General features: G+C 33.0%; 1 protein-coding gene across 1 annotated transcript; it reads left to right on the top strand.

The window, feature by feature from the left end:
- Nucleotides 1-2,175: 2,175 nt before the first annotated feature.
- Nucleotides 2,176-13,626, top strand: LOC139518630 (cysteine-rich motor neuron 1 protein-like). Its single transcript, XM_071310106.1, has 6 exons — nt 2,176-2,434; nt 3,562-3,719; nt 6,509-6,622; nt 7,976-8,018; nt 11,287-11,595; nt 13,428-13,626. Exons 1-6 carry the CDS (start codon nt 2,176-2,178, stop codon nt 13,580-13,582), a joined length of 1,038 nt encoding a protein of 345 aa, XP_071166207.1. The 3' UTR covers nt 13,583-13,626.
- Nucleotides 13,627-23,548: the final 9,922 nt, after the last annotated feature.

The following is a 23,548-nucleotide window of genomic DNA, read 5'->3' as shown; positions in this document are numbered from 1 at the left end:
CGTGTTGCCGCTCATCGGTTTTTTTTTAATTATAGCAATACATATTCATCATGGTCTCGAATCTATTGTAAAAATTCTAGCCTTTCTGTTTTTACCATGATCAGAGGAAAAGCTAAGTGTTCTTAAAAGTACGTTCGTTAAAAATTAGTCTAGCACTGTACTCTTATATCGGTATGACGGACGACAAACCGAGAGTACAACTAAAACAATGATATATGTAACCGTATTACACAAACGTAGATCAAAGAGATAGAACCAGCTTCTCCAGAATTTAAATCACGTTTGAGCAAAATCAAATCGAAAGTACCCAAAACATACTTGAATTTGAATATAAACGACTATACATAATTAATATTGGTCCTACCTCTTTTGCTGTTTCATGATATAAAGGTTTATTGGTATTTTATTTGTCATTTTACTTATTCATAATTTTTTCTCAAACGCTAAAAATGCTGTAATAAGTTATAGAGTATATACAATTATCATGATCATAGTATTTAGACAAGATTATATTTATATCATAGTGTTGACAAAGCACGACATCTAGCAAAGAATTCAACTGCAATTGATGCTAGAAATCGTCTTAAACAAGCTTTGATCACTGTGAATTTTAGATGGAGGACAGCAATAACAGCGTGTTTGTATTTGTTTCGTCAAGTAGTTATAAGGTTTTTGTATATTGAATGACCATATATCTTCTATCAAATGCACATTCTCATTGAAATGCCACTAGTCACTATAAAAATAAAAACAACACTTTACAAATTGTATGCGTCCGAGGCGCTTTTCTGAATGAATGTCCAAAGCCGAATGTTAGAAATCCGAAGGTTTTTTTACGAACCGAAACAGTTGAAAAGCTATATGACCACAAAAGATCTAAAAATAACAATCACCAAAGTAACTTTTCCCGAGGGAGTTGGCACAGTTTATGAACGATTTCATGTAAATAATTTCAAAATCGAAGCGCTGACTTCTGAGCTGATGATACTATATGGGTTAAAATTCTAACAGCAACGGTATCGACCTAGTGCTTTAAAACAAAATACACACTTAGCATCCAAATCTCTTTTCTTTAGTTACCTTCATCAGGAACGCTCAAACTTAACTTACTATAATATGTAAAATAAACTCTTTTCATCAATTTGACATTAGGCAAAACAAAAGATAGTTATGATTAAAATGCTGACATACGGAAAGCGGGTATGTCAAAGAAATAAAATGTTATACCACTTTCTAAATTTCTGACATTTTACACCATGGTAATCGTATTGGTAAACAAAAGTTTCTTCTAGCGAACAAAGAGGTGATAGCATATATACATTGAAGTATATTTCGTGTATAAACAGTTTGAAACATGAAACTTTAAAAAAAAAAGTGAAGACTTCCTACTTGGTTGACGTTTAATATTGGCATTGCTGTTACGATCATGGCACTCTATAGTGGAGACTATACTTGGTAAACATAAATTCACACTTTGGGTGCATGTTTGTGCATATAGCATCTGACAGTGCTGTTTGAATCATGATATTATATAGCAAAGATCCTATACATGATTGGGGTAAATGATTTTAGTTATTATTTGTAATTTGTATGTCTCATTTTTATAATTTAAAAAATTCAACGAAAAATAATCATTTTACAATTAAGATAATGTATCCTTTCTACCTGGTGAATCATGTGTTCGATGCAGTTCTGGTTTGGAGGGAGATAATTGACATTTTCCGCAATATATAGATTTCTGTAATTTAAAAAATCCCTCGGAAATTTGCGATACCTGATCCGATCATTTGCGACAACGTGGTCATACGATAATCACTTTTCTTTTGTGGTATCAGACATTTTCTGTTGTGACATCAGTATTTACGGGAACGGCTGTAAAGTCAAGTAGTTGCGGATAAATAGTTACGGTCTAAGCATTGTTCTTACACTTTTCTGTATTTCAAAACCCGCGTTAGTAGAATTAGCGAAATTATTTCAAATTTCTTATAAACTTATCGCACTTTATCCCGCGATGGACTCTTAAAAATTAGCCATTTCAGCCAATTTATAGTTTAAAATAAATATCTAAATCTGATGTAACTGTGATAGATAATATAAAATATTTACTGTGGATCACGTTTAACTGATAAGACTATACGTACTCCACGAATACATAGACGAACATCTATCGGAAACATGATGAACTTTCTATTAATCAGTGTTTGTATTCTTCCACTTGTTTATTGTGTCGATCCTTTACCGTCTATATCCGTAGTGTCTGGTTGTAGTAAGGATGGTAAATTATACAAAGAAGGCGAATCTTTCAAGCCAACCCCGTGCGAGCATTGCTTTTGTAATGGAGGCAGAGTATTATGTGCAATACAAGACTGTGCTATGCCATCGTGTGTAGATGCTGTTCGTGATCCTACAAAGTGTTGTTCCGTTTGTCCAAATGGTAAGTTACAAACATTATATTACATCTAGTACATATTATCATTTTGTTCTTTCGTTATAACCCTAAGCTTGTACACAAATAATCGTTCTACAGTATAACCCTAAGTTTGTATACAAATAATCGTTCTACAGTATAACCTTAAGCTTGTATACAAATAATCTTTCTACAGTATAACCCTAAGCTTGTATACAAACAATTCAAACATTCGAAATAAATATAATAAAGGAGACTGGAGATATCAAGGCGACATTCAAAACTCACAAATAAAAAAAACCAACGCAATGGCAAAAATAAAAAAACGCCAAAAAGAAAGACAAATCTAAAACCCACGACATAGAGTGGGGGCAACATGAACACCATTAAACACCGGGTTGAACTCGAGCTCATTGTTATTGAATGATGAGCAGTTCATGTGTCACATGTGGTAACAAGTTGTGTTACTCGTGCAAGAAAAAATCTGGGAAATCGGTTTAAAAAATATAAAAAGATTGAAATTTTTGTTCCAGCTTTCCTTTGATGCAAAAGACAAGATAATTCTTCTAAACACTTAAATGCCTTTTCAATGTTAACAATGTTAATATCTTAATCAATTAACAATTTGAATGCTGAATTCAAGTACACAACAGTTTTTAGAAGTGGTATACAACATTTTTAAAGTAATTTGTACATTTTATGAAAATAATTATATTGATTTGATGACTTTGAGTCTGAATTTGAGTAAAGTCAGATATTTCGTATATATAGAATGAGTATGAGGGGTTGGCATTTATGCGACAGTAGCATGACGATGATACAATATAGATGTCCACCGGTTAAGTTATAAGGTCTCAGTCTCATTAGGGTACGGTTTACGCTTCTTTTTATTAATTTCTCTAATTTGATTCTTTTCAAATCACGTTAAAGACTGCTTTTTCATGGTATGCATGCTTTTTGCAAAATAAAACCTAACAGTTGCTTTTGTGTATCCCTTAGTGCGTTCCTCGGCGCACTCTTCTATTTACAGCTGTATCGTTTCTTGTGTGCAAGGTGCTCTGTAAACCTGTTTGTGTATGTTATGTTTTCTTCGATTGCTGTATCATTGAGGTTAATGCAATGTCTTTCCTCAAGCTTCATTCTTGTGATTACAGGTAGAAACTGCTACGCAGGAAACACAATTATCCAGGCAGGAAAATCTGTAAAAATAGATGACCACACTACATGCCACTGCCCAACCAGATTTGGATTTGGAATGACCGCACAGAGAGCCGTGTGTGCAATCAGGGTCGATAGTGTAACTGTTAAAAGTGTAAACTGATTAAAATAGTTGTGATTTATCAATAGTTATTATGTTTCATTTATTTGCCTAGTAATTAAACAACACAGCTGTATCTAACTATAGAGTGCATCAAGAAACGTTCGTCGACTATCCAATCTTTTCCGAAATTGTGCGTTACAGCCCTTGCTACCAGCTGCACTCACAATGCAATTAAAAAGAGCAACAGTACTATACCGCAGTTCAAAATTCATAAGCGATGTAGAGAAAACAAATCCGGGTTACAAACTAAAACCGAAAAACTAATCAACTATAATAGGAAGACAACGGAACAACAGAAACACTGAAGTGCAACAAAAAAATCGCTATTATATATAGAAATGGTATATTTGATAACCACTGCCATATTCCTGACAAATCTCCCGCATATATAGCAAAGTTAAAAAATACCGATAAAATAGCAATACTACATGACAGGAATACAGTAAACACAAACTCATGAAAACTCAGCACAAAAGCACGCATGAATAAATAATATATTAGTACATTACAACATATAAACGGCAAAATAACAACTAACGTCCTTCATTAACGACAGCACTGGGCATCACAAACATTGACGTATGTTGTGAAGTATATGTAATCTTGAAATTTATATGAAACGAGATTCAGAAATTCACAATTATTTTCATTATACTAGTCTAATTGATTATCATAAATATGAAGGTATTGAAAGGTTATATTAATTTTATGCTGTGGCCACGATATACTGATTTGACCTAGCACGATACTTTATCCTGTAAAATGTAAATTAGCTCGACCATACTAACAATAATGACATATGTGAAATGAACCACACATACAGAATTCAAACCACAAACAATAATACTTACAACACGTTATTTAGCCGAACCCTGAAAAAAAACATCATAACTAAATACATGTTAAAGAGGGGCGAAAGATACCAAAGGGACAGTCAAACTCAAAAATCGAAAATAAACTGACAACGCCATGGCTAAAAATGAAAAAGACAAACATACAAATAATAGTACACATGACACAACATAGAAAACTAAAGACTAAGCAACACGAACCCCACCAAAAACTGGGGGTTATATCAGATGCTCCGGAAGGGTAAGCAAATCCTGCTTCACATGTGGCACCCGTCGTGTTGCTCATGTTATTACAAACCCGGTAAATAGTCTTATTCAGTAGGTCACATTCATGAGAGGGAAGAGGATTGTAGTTAAAACGTTAGGAACATATTCGATATCATATATGAAACGGTTGTTCGATAACGGTCAACCAACTCGTGATGGAGTCCGTAAAAAATACGAAAGGATGATTTCAACTTCAAAATAAATGTTACTTAGTCAACCGTTACGACCCCATACATTGTGATGCTTTGAGGTTGGAAGACTCATTGATTGTACCAATAACACGTCAGTTAAATAGATATGGGATACACGTTAATCGGACATTCACAGGCACAATAACACAATTCCGTCATGGTGTTATTGTGGCAATAGATATAAGAATGAGATATGAGTGCCAATGTGACAACTCTCATTTTAAGTCAAAATTAATAAAAGTTAATCATTAAAGGTCAAAGTACGGTCTTCAACACGAAGCCTTAGCTCATACCGAACAGCAAGCTATAAAGGGCCAAAACAATTAGTAGTGTCATACCATTCAAACGGGAAAACCAACGGTCTTATCTATATGAATAACGAAAAACGAGAAACACTTATGAAACACATCAACAAACAACAACTTCTGAACATCAAATTCCTGACTTAGGACAGGTGCAAAAAATTACAGCGGGTTTAAACGTGTTAATGGTACGAATATGCGAAACATGATCCGATAATTTGCAACACTTGATCTCTTGTTTTCATACAACGCTAGCTTTTCTTTTGTGTTGTCTTCCATATGTTTGTTGTGATTCATATTATCGTGTAATGGACATGATTTGAGGGAGTTAATGGAAAGAAAGGAATGAAAAACAGCGTCGGGGTGTATGTTGGGAAGATGGTGAGGGGGGGCATTTTGACCCGGATACTTACAGGGGTAGATTCATAAAACAGCAAAAACATAAAGATATGACGAAAAATAACCCCCTTATAGATATTGACAGTAAAAATATATAAAATATTTATATAAGGTGGAGTAGTTAATAGGCATATAATTTTCATATCACAATTGCAACATATATCAATTATTACAATATGAATGTTAAAACATTTGATAAAAATGATTTCCGAATTCTGAATGCCGAATTCTCAATTCTGAATTTTGAATTATAGGTGAGACTTCTCGGCTTTCGTTGATATCAGTATTCAAAGGAAAGGCTGTGGTGACCAGTTACTTCAGACAACTAATAGGGGAAAGGTCTATCTACCAGTTGTCGTCGTAACTACACTTTTCTGCATATCAAAAAGCCCCTCAAATTATTTCTCTTAAATTTTTCAAATTTCTAACAAAAAATAATCGAACTTTAAACAGCACGAACTCTTTGTTTTAAAAATAAGCTATTAAGCAAATTTGTAGATTACAATTAATATTTATATCCGATAAAACAAATAAATCACTGAGATATTATCAGGAGAACTCACGTTACTGTGGATCACGTTCAACTGATAAGACTTTTCGTACTTCACAAGCGCATTACATTGAAACCTTTCGGGTACATGGCGAACTTCCTGTTAATCAGTGTCCTTATTCTTCAACTTGTTTATTGTGTCGATCCTTTACCGTCTATATCCGTAGTGTCTGGGTGCAGGAAGGATTGTTAATTATATAAAGAAGGCGAATCTTTCCAGCCAACCCCGTGCGAGCATTGCTTTTGTAATGAAGGCAAAGTGATATGCGCGATTGCAGACTGTTTCATGCCAACGTGTGTGGACGCTGTGCATGATCCTACTAAATTTTGCTTCGTTTGTTCAAATGTTAAGTTACAAGCATTATATTACATCTGACATACAACAGTTCAAGTAATCAGTGCAGAACATACATGCTCATCTATTATTTGATTATAAATTTCGATGGTTCGAGAGTATAAAATACAGTACCATTCAAGGCTATATTCAAACCGTAATTGTATATTATTCTAGAAGGGTAATTGGTTCTAGCTTTCCATCAAAGCAAAAGCTTTTAGGGATAAATAAAATTTTAGATATATTTAGAAATGTAAAGGAAAAAAAGAAGCATACCGTTGAATACTGAAACTTAATTTCAAACATTTGGTTTTTACGACTTCGTGATATAGACTTTGTTTTTCCGGATCTTAAACATATCAGTAAGATTTTGATTATTGACGTCAAACAACAGTTTTACGACAATGATAATGTTTAAAGTGATGCGCACTTGAAAATGATTTATATACTCTGTTCTAAGGTTTCCAATTACATTGTACTGGGGATTACCAACAAATTATCATATGAGATAGTTAAGCTTCAATGCAGTGAAAGTTATTTAATATGAATTCATTAGAATGTTTAAAAAGAACTGATACCTACCTTTAAAAAATGTTTTTCATTACTAGCCTAGATTGTGTGCGATTTTACTTCTGATTTGGTGTCAAGACGTGTATCACTGATGAGTTTCACAAAAATAATCTTGCGACGAAATGTTTGCATAATTCAGTATACTTATTTGTGATTTTTGTGAATCTCATTTCTGTGTTTTTGTGTGATAACGTATTGGTTCAAATGTGCGCAATCTAAATAAAATATCACGGAATCGTAACTTACAACGAGGCTCATACAAGTATAACGAAAGATCTATGATATATTGAGTCATCAGAATGATACACAACAAAATGTTAGCTTCCGCTTTGTTTTCACCTTACCTAGGGTGCTGTCTTAATTCCTGACAATTTTCGTTGAAATCTTTTCATTTGACTATATTTTATTTTAATTTTAAATACTGTAGGACTTTTGATAAATTTACATAATGTTATTACAGTAACGTAATTAATGTGTCGCATTAATGTATATATGACATATTGTGTTCAAATATAAGAGATTTTGTTATAATACCAATGGATTAGCACCTTACTAAATGCATTTGACTGTGCTTTTTAAAAAGGTTCAGTTACTCGTGGTGAGCTCTTCTAACGTTCCATGTTTTGTTGCGTGAGCTGATTACATTTGTAGGGACTTCACAAATTAATTGTCGCTTGAGAATATAGAAATTCACACTTTATGTGTATTCTATTCCTTGTTCAATTGATTTTACATTTACGTTTACTCACTGTCTTTACTCAAGCTTGATTCTTGTGATTGCAGGTAGAAATTGTTACGCAGGAAACACAATTATCCAGGCAGGAAAGTCTGTACAAATTGATGACCACACTATATGCCACTGTCCGACCAGATTTGGATTTGGAATGACCGCACAGAGAGCTGTGTGTGAAATCAGGGTCAATACAGTTACAGCTCAAGTTGTCAATGTAAACTGATCAACAATTATTATGTTTTAATCATGTTTGATAGAAATTAAACCACGCTGCTGTATATAGCCACCGAGTGCATCAAAAACGAACAACATTTATGAGCAGAAGACTCCCAACTGTCTGAGCAAGTTTTTTAGGCCTTCTTATTTTCTCTTGCGTTTATGCCTTTTTGGTCCTTGCTTAGAATTTGAAACATTCTGTGATTGAACAACGTACACGTCATTATATGTTACATGTGAATACAAGTATATGGGAATCACTTCAATCAGGCAGACACCACACAACATATTCTTGTCAATTAGGCAGGTTTTCTGCAATTTGATTGCCAAGAGACAATTTAAGTGTCAATTATTTGATTTGGGACTTTCCTTTTTTAATTTTCCTCGGAGTTTAGTATTTTTATGATTTTACTTTTTAAAGGTTAACGTAGTGTTGGCAAAATCGTTACTTTAATTTACTGACTATTTGTTATTGGCATCTCCTTATTTCCTCGTTGCTTTACTTGCATTACTCTTCTTTTTTGTTTACATATGAAATCTACTTTTAGTTGATTATGATTATGATACTCAGTATGCATCAATCCCTGTCTTGTGTTACGTCATACATGTCCTATTGTTTCGTGTTATGTCATACATTTCCTATTGTTTCATGTTACGTCATACATTTTCTATTGTTTCGTGTTACGTCATACATTTTCTATTGTTTCGTGTTACGTCATACATTTTCTATTGTTTCATGAATAGGACTACTGTGATGTCCTATAATAAGGACAAATAGCGATCAGATTTTTATACCAGATATTGTTCATAATTACATTTTAACTTATCCGATGGTGTGTATTACAGTGCAAAATGCGATCACTGACTTTCATCAACTGAACTACAGCACTACTAAAAGCACACATTCACACAAAAACACCAAATGCATCAATATTACAAAAAGATAGAAAGATATTTGAAAAGTAATATTGCCACCTTAGTAGCAATATACCAACCTCATCTGCATATGCGATATACATTTCCCCAACTCGCTCGGTATTCAAGACCTGCAGCTGTTATTCAGACTTTGTAAAACGTCACCAGAATCTGACATGATATTTGATGAACTCAAAAGTCCATCGGACGATATTAAGACCTTATTGATAAATTTTCCATATCAACTTCAACTTAATACACGATGACCTTTGGGTATAGATTCTATGTATGTACGTCGTTTATCATCTTAATCGGGTGTTCTAGTGTTAATGTTTTAGGGTCTTTGTAAACTATTACTTTAACTGTTTAGTCTATTTTTGATAATTCCATTTGACTTGGCTCGGTACGTATACATCTCGTCGTTGTGTTATTGTGCTATCGTAATTCTGTTTGTATTCTTGTCCTTCGTTATTCTTTTTGGCTTTGACTTTATGCCCTTTTTGTTTGTTTGGGATTTTTTTGCTGACAGAGTTCAGTGTTTTATTATTTTGCGTTTTGCATAATTGATTGCTTGAAGTTTTCCTAACGTTTACTTGATAATATTTCATTCAAACATTTCAAATGGGGATCGAACACAAACTCAAAAATTCTCATTATGTTTTTACAAAGTGATGGCAGTTTCAACTAAGTATTTGGAGAAAAAAACTATTCATTAAAACAACTGTTTAAGCCATTTCATGAGAAAATGCAAGCAACAAAATAACCTGTTCTTTTTTTTTACCTTTAAATGTTTAGATGATGCGGTGCAGGTGCTTATAATTTCAAAATTGAAAAAAAAAATTCTATAATATTTCGTTAAACAAAGGCAACAATCGTTTACCGCTGTTCAAAAGTCATAAAATAATTCAGAGAAAACAAATCCAGATTACAAACTAAAATCGAGGGAAACACATCAACTATAAAGGGAAAACAATCAAACAACAGAACACTGAAGTGCAACAAAAAAACCTCTAGTGTTTCTTTGATACATATGACGTGGCTCTGTACTTTAAACATCCCGCCTTTATGTTATTGTTCTATTATGATTTTTACATACTTTGAACGACAATATTATTTTATATCTACCTGTGACGTTTACATTCTGACGCCAAACGCGTGATTCTACACCAGAGTTGATGTTAGTCTATCCATTCGGTGACAGGACTTAAAATATTTCAATCTTTTATATGTTGATATTAACATACTGAAATGAAATATAAAAATAAGTAAGCAGTAAACGTGGATATTTAATTTGATAAATGCTTCGTTGTGCTTCTTTGTTACATATTTGTTTGTGTTTGTTCTGATTGAGATTCTGGTAAGATGATGACTGATGTACCCCTGTTGTGACAACTTTATCTTTTATGTCTGTTTTGTTCACGCATCGTTTTCAATATAGTGAAATTTGATGCGACTGTCGTGCAAGTAAAAGATTTTATCTCTATGAAACCAGGTCTAATCCACCATTTTCTACATAAGAAAATGCCTGTACCAAGTCAGGAATATGACAGATGTTGTCCATTCATTTCAAAATGTGTTTTATCTTTTGATTTTCCCATAAGATTAGGGACTTTCCGTTCTGAATTTTCAGCGGAGTTCAGTATTTTTGTGATTTCATTTTTTTACCTGACTTGGTATGCTTGCTGTAACTAAAATTATTGAAAATTAAGCCTGCTACACACTTCAATATTGAATGATTCACTTCGGATGAGATTTCATACAGCAAGGTATATATTGAATAGGACAAGGCGACACGATGGTGTACACTGTAAATTTCAAAAGATGCTAATACAAAAACAAAAACGTGTTATATAGTTTTAATTAAAAAAACTACTATTTGTATAAATACAAGGAATTCTCACTATTTATAGTTGTTTACTTATTGAAAATGATAAAAATACGAATTTTTCATAAGTCCTTTACATCGCTTTCAGATTCATTTTCTACCAAAATTGTAGTCATGGTATATATCTTTGATCTATTTTAACCTGGAAGTACATATATGCCGCTGTAATACTGTACAAATTCAAAAAAAGTTTAAAGAACGATTTTAAAATGAATTTAGCACTAATTTTCTTTACTTTTACAGATACATGTATTTGTATATAAAATCCGTTTAGTTTACACACACAAGGATCATACACTAGTACGATCATTTCTGTAACACCTGACCTGACGACGTGCTGATAAGAACTCTATAAGTTTTCTTTTTCACAAAATTGTTCTATAATGTATACACGGACATTAGTTCGGAGTGTAATCATAATCGTATTAGTTACGATAGTTAACTCTTTCACCTTTCCTCATCCACCGACTCCACCATCCGGGTGTTTCAGGGATGGACAAATGCATCCAGAAGGTAGCCACTGGAAGGTATCTCCTTGTGAATGGTGTGATTGTGTGAATGGACAACCACAGTGTCTTATCGCAGACTGCTTTATAGTGGAATGTGTAGATTCTGTACAACACCCTGACAGGTGTTGTCCAGTCTGTCCAAATGGTAAGATACTTATATACGACAGCATGTATTATATTATGACGGGACGGGTGACTTGTCTATGACAAGAAGTTAAATGATGTCGAAGTGGCAAATTCGTTTTAATTATATGATACTGGTCCAATGTTTGTAGACTAGGATTGTCAGTTGTCCTAACGAAGCCTGGTTGTTTTGACAGTACAAAGTCATCACTACTCCGCCTTCTTTCAGATGCAAGTGCTTGCGACTTACACCAGAGCTAAAAGAGGCGTTAAACATCAAGCATTCAATCAGTATCTGATGGTTAAGTAAATGGCAAACATTTTAAGACACACACACACACTACATGCATGTCTTTAATTGCGTCCTTTGTACCTTTCCAACTTCTTTATGCTCAGTTGTAGTTTCTAGTTGATTAGTCATTCTATTTTTGTAGCCTTGAGACGTATATATTCGACATTTTGATTTTGATTCCTTTCACGGATTTGGCTATACTTTTTGGACCTTTTGGGTTATAGCTCTTCATCTTTTATATAAGCTTTGGATTTCAAATATTTTGGTCACGAGCATCACTGAAGAGACATGTATTGTCGAAATGCGCATCTGGTGCAAGAAAATTGGTACCGTTAATTTTATTTGCTTATTCCTAATATCGAATGAACTTCGCCGTTTGCGCTGTTAGTGTAATGCACAGTAATGAAACTATGGAGTTATTAGAACCATACTTCTCGTGTGCACGATATCAGTTTTGTACGTCAGACGAGCGTCAAAAGTTTATTGATCAGTAACGCTCATAACAAAACACTTAAAAGGCAAAACATATTTCGACGTTTAAGATATGGACGAAGGAAATCAATAAAATATATCGATTACCCCTTCCTGAAATATTCATATCTGCTGACTGGTGTGAAATATTCTTGCAGATATCCAAATTTGCATCATATACAGAGATTGTTTTAAATAAAATCATCATAGATACCAGGATTCAAATTTTATATATACGCCAGACGTGCGTTTCGTCTACAAAAGACTCAACAGAGACGCTTGAATCAAAAAATGTTAAACGGCCAAATAGAGTACGAGGTTGAAGAGAATTGAGGACCAAAAATTCCTAAAAGTTCTGCCAAATACAGCTAAGGTTATCTATTCCTGAGGTAGAAAAGCCTTAGTTATTTGAAAATTCAGTTAATTTAAAAGTGTTTATATACATTAACATGGACCACTTGTGGTTGAGTGGTAAATTATGGATTACATTTATGCAAACTTTTGATGGACAATATATCAAGTTTATTCTGCGAAAAATGAATTGCTCATCTAGCTGCTAAATATGTGCAACCCATACTCACAGGCACATTATAAATATACATCTTTACAGAAAACAAGATAACAATATCATATTTTTTTTAGAAATAACTCGATCGGGATCTTTCACTATATTACGATTTTTCGATCGTTTATTCCTCTTAAACGTGTTATTTGTAAGTCTGCATTATATTATTGACAAAATGATGCATGGTGAATAAATTCTTCGACATGGCAATGTTCAGGCGTCAGTGTTCCCAAACAAAATGAGATAGTAAAGCTTTGTGTAATTGAAAGGTACAATGTATAATATTTTATAAGACGGTTGCGTGTGTCATAATTGTAATAAATTTGCCCAATAGGATAGTTATTAACTCATATTTAAAAGTAAAATGTAAACATTTAATGAAAGAAAGAAGATAAATATTCAAATGTTTGATGTGCAAGTCTTCATGCTTCGAAATGCACTTAGGAAGATTTGTTATGGTCTTTTTATATTATGGTGATGAAAGATGAACATAGAAATAAGGCTTCTTATTTGATTTGTATTGCAGGTAAAAACTGTTACTTTGGCAACCAAATTATTGCAGCCGGTAAAGATGTTCAGGTAGATAGCCATACTACGTGTAGATGTCCAGAACAAATTGGATTCGGGATGACAGCACATAAAGCAGTGTGCAATTATACCTTGTCAACTGTAAAACCGTAAATTATGGAACTGGACTGACAGTTTTTAATAAATGTTTTAACGAATATGTTTTACATGAATTATATTTACCGTCTTTAGAAACTAATGGATCTTAATATATCTAACATGTCTAAGAATATCACAATGGTGTGCTTATCATAATATAAGATATGAGTTGTCCTTCTCAGAAAAGGCGTAAAACAAATTTTCAAAATTGTATCTTTTTTTTGTGAATACACCAAAAAAATAACACAACTGATAACATATTGCCGCAAAAATCGGCTTTAAAAAAAGTATAAACAAAATCCCCAAAAATTGTTAAATAATAGAATAGGGTAAACAAATCATTATGATCTTGTCATTACAATGGCTGTTTGATGATGTGTTCAACTTGCTAATTTTGCTGTATTAATTGGTTGTCAGTGTACCTCTTTTTCATTTTTATTTTATTACAATCAGGGGTTCCCAATAGGGAACCCCTTAAAATGGCCCAAACTTAAAATAAATATAGCACAAATGTCCCCTCTATAAGAGATATTTGTATACTATACCACTGTTAGAAAGTCATAAATCGATTAAGAAAAAAACAAATCCGGTCTACAAACCAAAATCGAAAGGAAACACATCAACCACAAGAGGAAAACAACAAAACAACAGACATACTGAACTGCACAAAAAAAAAACGACAATGCAACACTAACAGAAACGAACTAAAAGATAACAACTGCCATTTTTCTGATAGGAATAGGACATTTTAAGAAAAAATGGTGGGTTGATCCTGGTAGTGTGGCAAGCCAAACCTCGAACGTTTGTTGCATTGTTAAATATAACAATAAATTGACACTATTACATGATAGAAATACAGCTCAAATAAAATCTAGAATATTCAGAACAGAGAAATATAAAAATAAGCAATACAATAGAACATATCGAAATGCTAACCACAGAATAAAAACGGACACGTAAAACAGAATAGGACAGCACACAAAACAGCACAATAATCTGTCTTTCACACGACTGGAACAACACCAAAAAAATCGATAAAGTTTACAAATACGAGGGTCATACACTAGTTAGATCATTTCTGTAACACCTGACCTAACAACGTGCTGATAAGAACTCTATAAGTTTATTTTTTTCACAAAATTGTTCTATAATGTATACACGGAAAATATTTAGGAGTGTAATCATAATCATATTAGTTACGGTAGTTAACTCTTTCACTTTTCCTCATTTTCCGACTCGACCATCCGGGTGTTCCATATATGGAAAGCTGCATCCAGAAGGTAGTCATTGGAAGGAGTCTCCTTGTGAATGGTGTGATTGTGTGAATGGTCAATCACAGTGTCTTATCGCAGACTGCTTTAAAATGGAATGTGTAGATTATGTACCACACCCTGATAAATGTTGTCCTGTGTGTCCAAATTGTAATATACTTATGTACAACACCCTGACAAATGTTGTCCCGTTTGTCCAAATGGTAAGATACTTATGTGCAATACCCTAAAAAATGTTGTCCAGTCTGTCCAAATGGTAAGATACTTATGTACAACACCCTTACAAATGTTGTCCTGTCTGTCCAAATGGTAAGATACTTTTAAAAATATTCATGTACTATATAATGACGGGTGACTTGTCTGTTCACATGACGAAAAGTTAACCGTCATATATTATATTATAATGTGTCACTTGTCTGTTCGCATGCAGAAAAATTAAATGGTGGAAACATGGCATTTTGTTTTATTATGAAATACTTTTCTGTTCGATGGTTTAGTATAGGACAAAAAATGTGAAAAAAAATATAACAAAAATACAGAATGCCTAGATAAATTCAAAAAGAGGAGTCCAATAAAAAATAACAAAATCAAATGTTGTTTTTTACAAACCAATGGAGAGATCGGAAAACAGCTGTCACACTCCTGTCTTATAAGACACACACATGCACTACAGACAGGTCTGTACAAGTGGTTAGCTACAGGAGGTTGCACTTTGTAAATACATCTATGATCTTTATATTTCGTCTCATAGAGAAATAGCTTAGTAATGTTACCAGCATCAATACTCATAATGAATTCTGTGGAAGACCCACACCGAATTGAGGGGTAGTACAGAATTTTAGTATAAGTTTAAACTCTTAGAAGTTCGGTGCATATAAATGTTAAAATATTCCGCATAGTCCTATGTTTCGAACTTTTAATATCTAATTTTCGAAAATTCAAAGTAGAAGTTTTAGCCGTTAAGGGAATTCCTGTGGGAAATTGCATTACCTATATTTATAGAAGTACCACTTAAATGTTATGTAAGATACACAAAAAACGCACTTAAGATACTTTGAATTTGTAAAATTAGTCCCACTAACTTAGTAATTTTATATTCATTATCTGGGCAAAAATCTCAATATCAATCATGTTGGGGTTTTGTTTGTATTAGAAAACACATTATTTGAATATTTATCTTCCATGAAATCTTATTTTCTTAAGTTTCAAACTCTTGCGTATTTAGTCCAGTCAATCTAGCAAAAATTTGACCCTAACCCATAAGTAATTGCAACAGAAGATTTTAAAGTTTTAATCTTTAGCATTATACCCCAAATATACACAGAAAAAGTCCCATAAAATCTAACTTTAGGAAGACTAAAAAAATCACCATTAAAGATTCCTATGGAGATTTGCATTGAAAAGGGAGATAACTCTTGCAAAAAAGGCAGAAATATCAATAAAAATTGAAAAAGAAATCACCAATTCACCAACATTCCAACTGACTCCATTTTCAGAAAACAACATAACACTGTAACAAACATAAAACTTTTAGCTACCGCTTTACAAGCAGAACCAAATACAATGAAAGTCCCAACTATGTACTGGCTTCCGAAGCTACACAAAACACCTTACAAATATAGATTTATTTCGTCTTAAAGCCATTGTTCCACTACTAAATTGTATATTCTTCTTACCAGCACACTTGGTACAATTAAAAACCTAATAATAAATTGTTCAAATAAGGGCTTCGAAAATAGTGGAATAAATTACTTTTGGAGTGTCAAGAACTCGTTGGAAGTACTTGATAAATTGCATGCTTATATTGGTGATTTTGAATCTGTTCAAAGTTTTGATTTTTCTACCCTGTATACCACATTGCCTCACATTCTCATTAAGAAAAAAATCACACACCTAATTAAATGGGCATTTAAAAAGTCAGAATGTGAATATATATGTTCAAACTCTTGTAGGTCATTTTTTAGTAGCAATAAACAAAAAAACTATGTCAATGCTTTGGACATGCTTTGATACTATATATGCCCTTGAATTTTTACTAGATAACATTTTTGTTCACTTTGGGGATTCCGTATATCGTCAGATTATCGGAATTCCAATGGGGACTAACTGTGCACCACTTATTGCGGACCTGTTTTTGTATTGCTATGAGTTACAATTTATGACAAAAATAAGCAAAGACCCATCGAAACAACATCTGATAAACAAATTGAATAATACTTTTAGATATTTGGATGATATTTTGGCTCTCAATAATGACGACTTCAGTATGTATATTAAAGAAATTTATCCTGTTGAACTTACTTTAAATAAAGCTTATACTAACAATGACCACTACCCTTTCCTCGATCTTGATATCTATATCACTAACGGAAAGCTGAATACTAAATTTTATGATAAAAGAGATGATTTTTTTAGATGGTGACGTTCCCTTGTCACATCTTACGGTGTTTATATATCTCAACTTGTACGATTCGCTCGTGTATGTAACAATGTTTAAGATTTTAACGAGAGAAATTTATGTATTACTGAAAAATTATTACACCAGGGTTTTCGATATCACAAAATAGTCAAAACATTTACTAAATTGTATCATCGGTATAAGGACATCATTCGTAAATATAGCTCAACATGCAAACTTCTTGTACGTTCAGGTATTTCACATCCAATTTTTTATGGAAATATTCTTTATAAAGCACAAAGGTGTCAGTATTCACCTGAAAAACTAATCAAACCTTTGAATAGACTTATTAAGAAGGGATATAGTTACGATACTGTTGTCAGGTCATTAAAGATTGCATATTTTGGCGTTAATATTGATTCATTTATAGGATCTTTGCATCGGAACTAAACACATTTATTCAAAAACCAGTTGTTGGCATGACACGAGTTATGTTCTTCTCATATATGTTATGATGGTATGATACTGAACCCCTAACGGAAAGGATTGTGCCTGATGTTCATATGATGAAATCATAATCTTTCAGTCAGTTTAATTGAAGTCTGGAGCTGGCATGTCAGTTAACTGCTAGTAGTCTGTTGTTATTTATGTATTATTGTCATTTTGTTTATTTTCTTTGGTTACATCTTCTGACATCAGACTCGGACTTCTCTTGAACTGAATTTTAATGTGCGTATTGTTATGCGTTTACTTTACTACATTGGCTAGAGGTATAGGGGGAGGGTTGAGATCTCACAAACATGTTTAACCCCGCCGCCTGTCCCAAGTCAGGAGCCTCTGGCCTTTGTTAGTCTTGTGTTATTTTAGTTTTAGTTTCTTGTGTACAATTTGGAAATTAGTATGGCGTTCATTATCACTGAACTAGTATATATTTGTTTAGGGGCCAGCTGAAGGACGCCTCCGGGTGCGGGAATTTCTCGCTACATTGAAGACCTGTTGGTGACCTTCTGCTGTTGTTTTTTTCTTTTCTTCTATGGTCGGGTTGTTGTCTCTTTGGCACATTCCCCATTTCCATTCTCAATTTTATGGTATTCTAAAATATTCATATTGATCACAAACGTTCTTGTAACCTTTCTCGACACTTGATCTTTACGACAAGCCTTCTGATAAGGACTCTTCCTGTTTTCATTTTCTCATAAATCTAGTACAATGTATACACGTAGTATTCTTCCATTTGGAATACTAATGGTTGTTGTTGGGACTGTTAATTCTTTTATACTTCCATTTCCCACGCCTCCTACAGGATCTCCACCAAGAACAGGATGTCTCGTGGTGAAAATTTACATCCAAATGGTTGTAGCTGGGCTACGTCTCCATGTGAACGTTGTTATTGTTGGAATGGATTGTTGGATTGTGTGACTGCTGACTGTTTCCTTACTCCACTGTCACGATTATGTGTAGATTTTGTGACACGTCCTGGAGAATGTTGTCCTGTCTGTATAAATTATGTGGTAAGACACATAAAATGTAAACGTAGGTGGAAAAAAAATCAATTAAAATACATGTAGGTTCATTTTGGGTAACATTATGTTACCTCTGTCTTTTATGAAATATAATGTTTGCAGTCTTGATACTTATCTATATTTGCCTTATGGCAACGGTTGACGAATGCCTGTCGGGCTGTATTACAACGTTCAGTAATATGCCATGATATTTGATAAGTTGCTTATTTAAAATATTGAGTGAAAGTCACTTAATATGTTTGTATAGTGTAGATGACCAAAGCATAATGATATTAGATATATGGAGATACTAAAAGTTTACAAAGAACAAAAATTTCTTAGCATTCTCTAGAAACGTTAACTCTGTGAAAATGGCATTTCTTGGTTTGTTTGATAGTGAGGAATTTGATCTCATGTTGAACCCTTCCAAAACTTACTGTTAAATTCACACTGCTGCATACCAAATATACTTACGCTATGTGAGTCCAGAGTGAAACTTTTTTCTATGAATGCAATAATATGTTGACTAATGTGTAAAACTATGCAAATATAAAAGTTTTGGTATATATAACTATCGAGGGGGGCAAGTTTAGTCAGGTTGAGATTGAACCCTGAAAGCCGTAAGCACATGCTTTCGTCGCTAGAACAATACACATGTATCTTTAATTTTGTAAAACACAATGTACCTACTTCGTATTTTTAAGAAACGACAAATTGTCAAAAATGCGAAATTGATATTTGAAATAAAGATAAGTGCCAGTTTTCGTAGTTAAATTTCTAGTTAAATAAAACTACAATGACAATTTATCAACTCACATTTATAAATAATGGTAACCATTCAATTAGAAATAATAAATTAATTCGTTTTTGTAGAAAATTATTGGTTTGCTTTCAAATGCACGTAAGAAGATATGCTACGGTGTATCCTGGATTTTAAAAGCGATAAAAATTTAACACGGAAAATCTCGTTGATAATTTGTAGTGCAGGTAAAATCTGTTACTTTGGCTACCAAATTATTGTAGCCGGTAATAATGTCCAAGTAGAAAGCCATACTACGTGTAGATGTCCAGAACAAGTTGGATTCGGGATGACATCAGATTTAGCAGTGTGTAATTATGCCATGGCAACAGTAAAATCTTAGATTATGGAAATGGACTGGCATTTTTCAATTAAATGTTTTATCAAAAATGTTATACTTGTTTCAATCATGCATCAAAGTAATTTGATATTATTAGTTACATAGTGTGCTAGTGACCTAGTACGGTATATATGGGGTCAGTAAATTCCATATATTACGTATTACGTCACTAGCACACTGTAACGAATTTATCTTACCAACTATCTTAACGTGTTAAATTTATAGACTAGTGACCTATCAAAATGAACAAGTATTCAATACAGTAAGCAATAACATGATCAAGAAACTACTTCCAGTGATCCTACAAAAACAGATGCCAACAATGACAACTTGTTGGATTTAAATGCGTATTGTGAATTTATTTCAATCTTAATCATCAATTTCTTTGTCTGTTGAAACCTTAGATTTTTTCTCAGTACTGTTTTGTTTTTCTAAAAGGACGAAACACCACTACTAACCGTGTATGAAATAAGCCCCGCCTCCCTACTTCCTTATATGGAATATAAATGGACGTAACTCCACTGCTAACCGTGTATTGAATAAGCCTCTCCTCCCTACTTACCTAATATTAAATATACACGGTTTCCATGAGGACGGTTTTAACCAATCACATTCCTAGAAATGTATAGGAGGTAAGACAATACTGAATGAATGAAAATCAACTGTTTCACACTGGAATAAACAAATATAGCGATAGTTCACCATTTTGCTATTTGATTAGGGACTTTTCGAGTTCAGTATTTCAGCAGGTTGAAATCATACCCGACCAGTAAGCACACATTATTAAGTGAAGATTATTCAAATTCATAGAGGCTCCCTTATTCGCCAAATGTTTTTTTTTTGGATTATAGTCCTGGTATATACAGAGATCTTCCAGTCATTTATTGTTGGATTTCTGCCGAATTTATTTCGGAGTTTGTGGCCAGCCATGGTTTGTTTAATGATAAATATGTGCACCTGGACAAATTTGAAGTACATAATTGCTTTACCTAGATAGATATATTTAGTTGAAAGATGATTTTTTTAATTTACCATTCACACTTCTTCAAAAATCTTTTGTTGGGCTGATATCTATTGTTACAATACTATTTCAGTCAATACCATACAATTACAATTATTATATGAGGCAGCATATTAATGATGTTTGGGCCTTGTGTAGCAATAAAAACAAAGCACATCATATATTGAAAGGAATTGCTTATTACAACTGTTAACACAGAGATATATCTCGCCTATTTGTTATTTTGAAAATGCAAATGTTGAAATTAAAGTAGCAATGCTTTAACATGTATTAGTTATGAAAATTAATTTGTAAATTATGTAAAAGTAAATGAACCATAATGAGGGGTTGGGGTAATATAATCTCCATGGAATGAAACTTGCAAATACCAATACATTTGCATACTAAATACCAATGACTTAACATTAGTGGTTCATCTTAAGCTGACCTAATCACAAACTAATACATGAAATAAGATGTGCTAGTGTATAACAATTATCATTGACCTACCACTAATGATTCCCCTTAAACTGGCCTAATCACAAACTAATTCAAGTAAACAAGAAAAAGTTTCAGTCAATAGACCATGACTGAGGTGGATGGGCCAAATAATCTCCCTAGTAATGAGATGTGCCAATGCTAATATAACTGCATACCAAATATCGTTGATCTACTACTAATCACAAACTAATACATTGGTGACGCTGCCGCAGGAAAGCATACATGTGTTGCTTTTTAATTCCATCAAGGCAAGACAAAAATAACAACATATAAAATAAAGTTTGAAAAATTATATGTAACAATTTATGACATGTATGTATAAACAAATGGACATGATAAAAATATATCAAATATACAAACAGTTTAGAATATGTCACATTCATTCTGCTCTACTGTACGTTAGAAAGGAACAGGAATAGAAAAAAACATACCTAGGAAAGGTGGAGTGTTGTCATTACCAGCCCACCTAAATATCATTAAAAATACAATTTATCGGTGGAAAGCCTAAACATTTTATATTTTCAACATTTTGTCTACCCAGAATTTCTACTTTTACCCATGGTAATGGCAGATATAAATTATAGGAAATGTACTATGGTATGTCTGAAGGAATAGCTAAAAAATCTACAGTTAATTACGTAGTGTGTTTTCTCTCATGATCAGACAGTATGGCATTTTTCCTCTTATTTTTGAAACTTCATAGCATTTTGCCTTCATACTTTTCTTTTAATTTCAAAGCATTTTCCATTGTATTTATAAACATTAACAATTGCAGATCAATAATTGTTTCTCATGATCATGTTTTTAATCCACTAAAAAAAAAACAGGATATTGGTTTTTCTATACTACACTCCAAGAAATGGCAATAAAACTGATTCCAAGGAATGGAATGGACTTTAAAAGGGAACAAGAGGCTCTCAAGAGCCTGAATCGCTCACCTTAATTTTTTTGGTTAAATCTCTCATCAATGATTATTTTGGCTTTTCAATTTATTTAAATGTTCTTTGAATCGTCCTATTTTCTTCAAAAGCTCATTTTCTCCTATGTTCTATTTTAGCCATAGGAGCTATGTTTCTGACATACAAGGAAATGAAATATAAAATTTATACTAGATACTCTGAAACTCATTTAGCCTAAGTTTGGCTGAAATTGATACAGCAGTTTCAAAGGAGAAGATTTTTTAAAGTAAGTCAACATGATGAACAAATTGTGAAAAAAGTCTTTAAAGGGCAATTATTCCTTAAGGGGTCAATTGACAATTTTGGTCAAATTGACTTATTTGTAGATCTTACTTTGCTTAACATTTTTGCTATTAACAGTTTATTTGTATCTATAATAATATTCAAGATAATAACCAAAAACTGCAAAATTTCTTTAAAATCATCAATTCAGGGGCATTATACCTGAAAAACCAGTTACCCAATTCGGCTGAAAATTTCAGGACAGGTAGACCTTGACCTAATAAATACTTTAACTTCTTCTCTTATTTGCTCTAAATGCTGGAGTTTTTGAGATATAAGCCAAAAACTGCATTTTACCCTGTGTTCTATTTTTAGCCATGACGGCCATGTTTTTTGACGAAATAAAAAATAAAGCACAAACTTTATTTTATACACCCTACTGATCATTCAGTTGAAGTTTGGTTGAATTTGGTTTAGTAGTTTTAGAGGAGAAGATTTTTTAAAGTTAGCAAATATGATGAACAAATTGTGAAAAATTGTCATTAAAGGACAATAACCCCTTAAGGGGTCAATTGACAATTTTGGTCATATTAACTTATTTGTAGATCTTACTTTGCTGATCATTTTTGCTGTTTACAGTTTATCTTTATCTATAATAATATTCAAGATAATGACCAAAAACTGCAAAATTTCCTTAAAATTACCAATTAAGTGGCAGCAACCCAACAATGGTTTGTTTGATTCATCTGAAAATTTCAGGGCTGATAGATCTTGACCTAATGAACATTTTTACTCCATGTCAGATTTGCTCTAAATGCTTTCGTTTTTGAGATATAAGCCAAAAACTGCATTTGACCCCTATGTTCTATTTTAAGTAACGGCGGCCATGTTTTTTGACGGATCAAAAATCAAAGCACACACTTTGTGCAGGATAATCTAAGGACCAATCATGCTAAGTTTCATCCAAATCCATTCAGTAGTTTCAGAGG

Source organism: Mytilus edulis, chromosome 4, assembly GCF_963676685.1.
Source record: "Mytilus edulis chromosome 4, xbMytEdul2.2, whole genome shotgun sequence".
NCBI lineage: Eukaryota > Metazoa > Mollusca > Bivalvia > Mytilida > Mytilidae > Mytilus > Mytilus edulis.
The sequence above is the reverse complement of the archived record's forward strand: the minus strand, read 5'-3'. Positions and strand labels throughout refer to the sequence as shown.

Bases quoted from the DNA above. Each gene is read 5' to 3' on its own strand.
- LOC139518630 (XM_071310106.1), top strand. From the start codon at position 2,176: ATGATGAACTTTCTATTAATCAGTGTTTGTATTCTTCCACTTGTTTAT. The intron at 3,720-6,508 runs GTAAACTGATTA...GAATCTTTCCAG, and splicing joins ATAGTGTAACTGTTAAAAGT to CCAACCCCGTGCGAGCATTG. The intron at 11,596-13,427 runs GTAAGATACTTA...TTTGTATTGCAG, and splicing joins TTGTCCAGTCTGTCCAAATG to GTAAAAACTGTTACTTTGGC.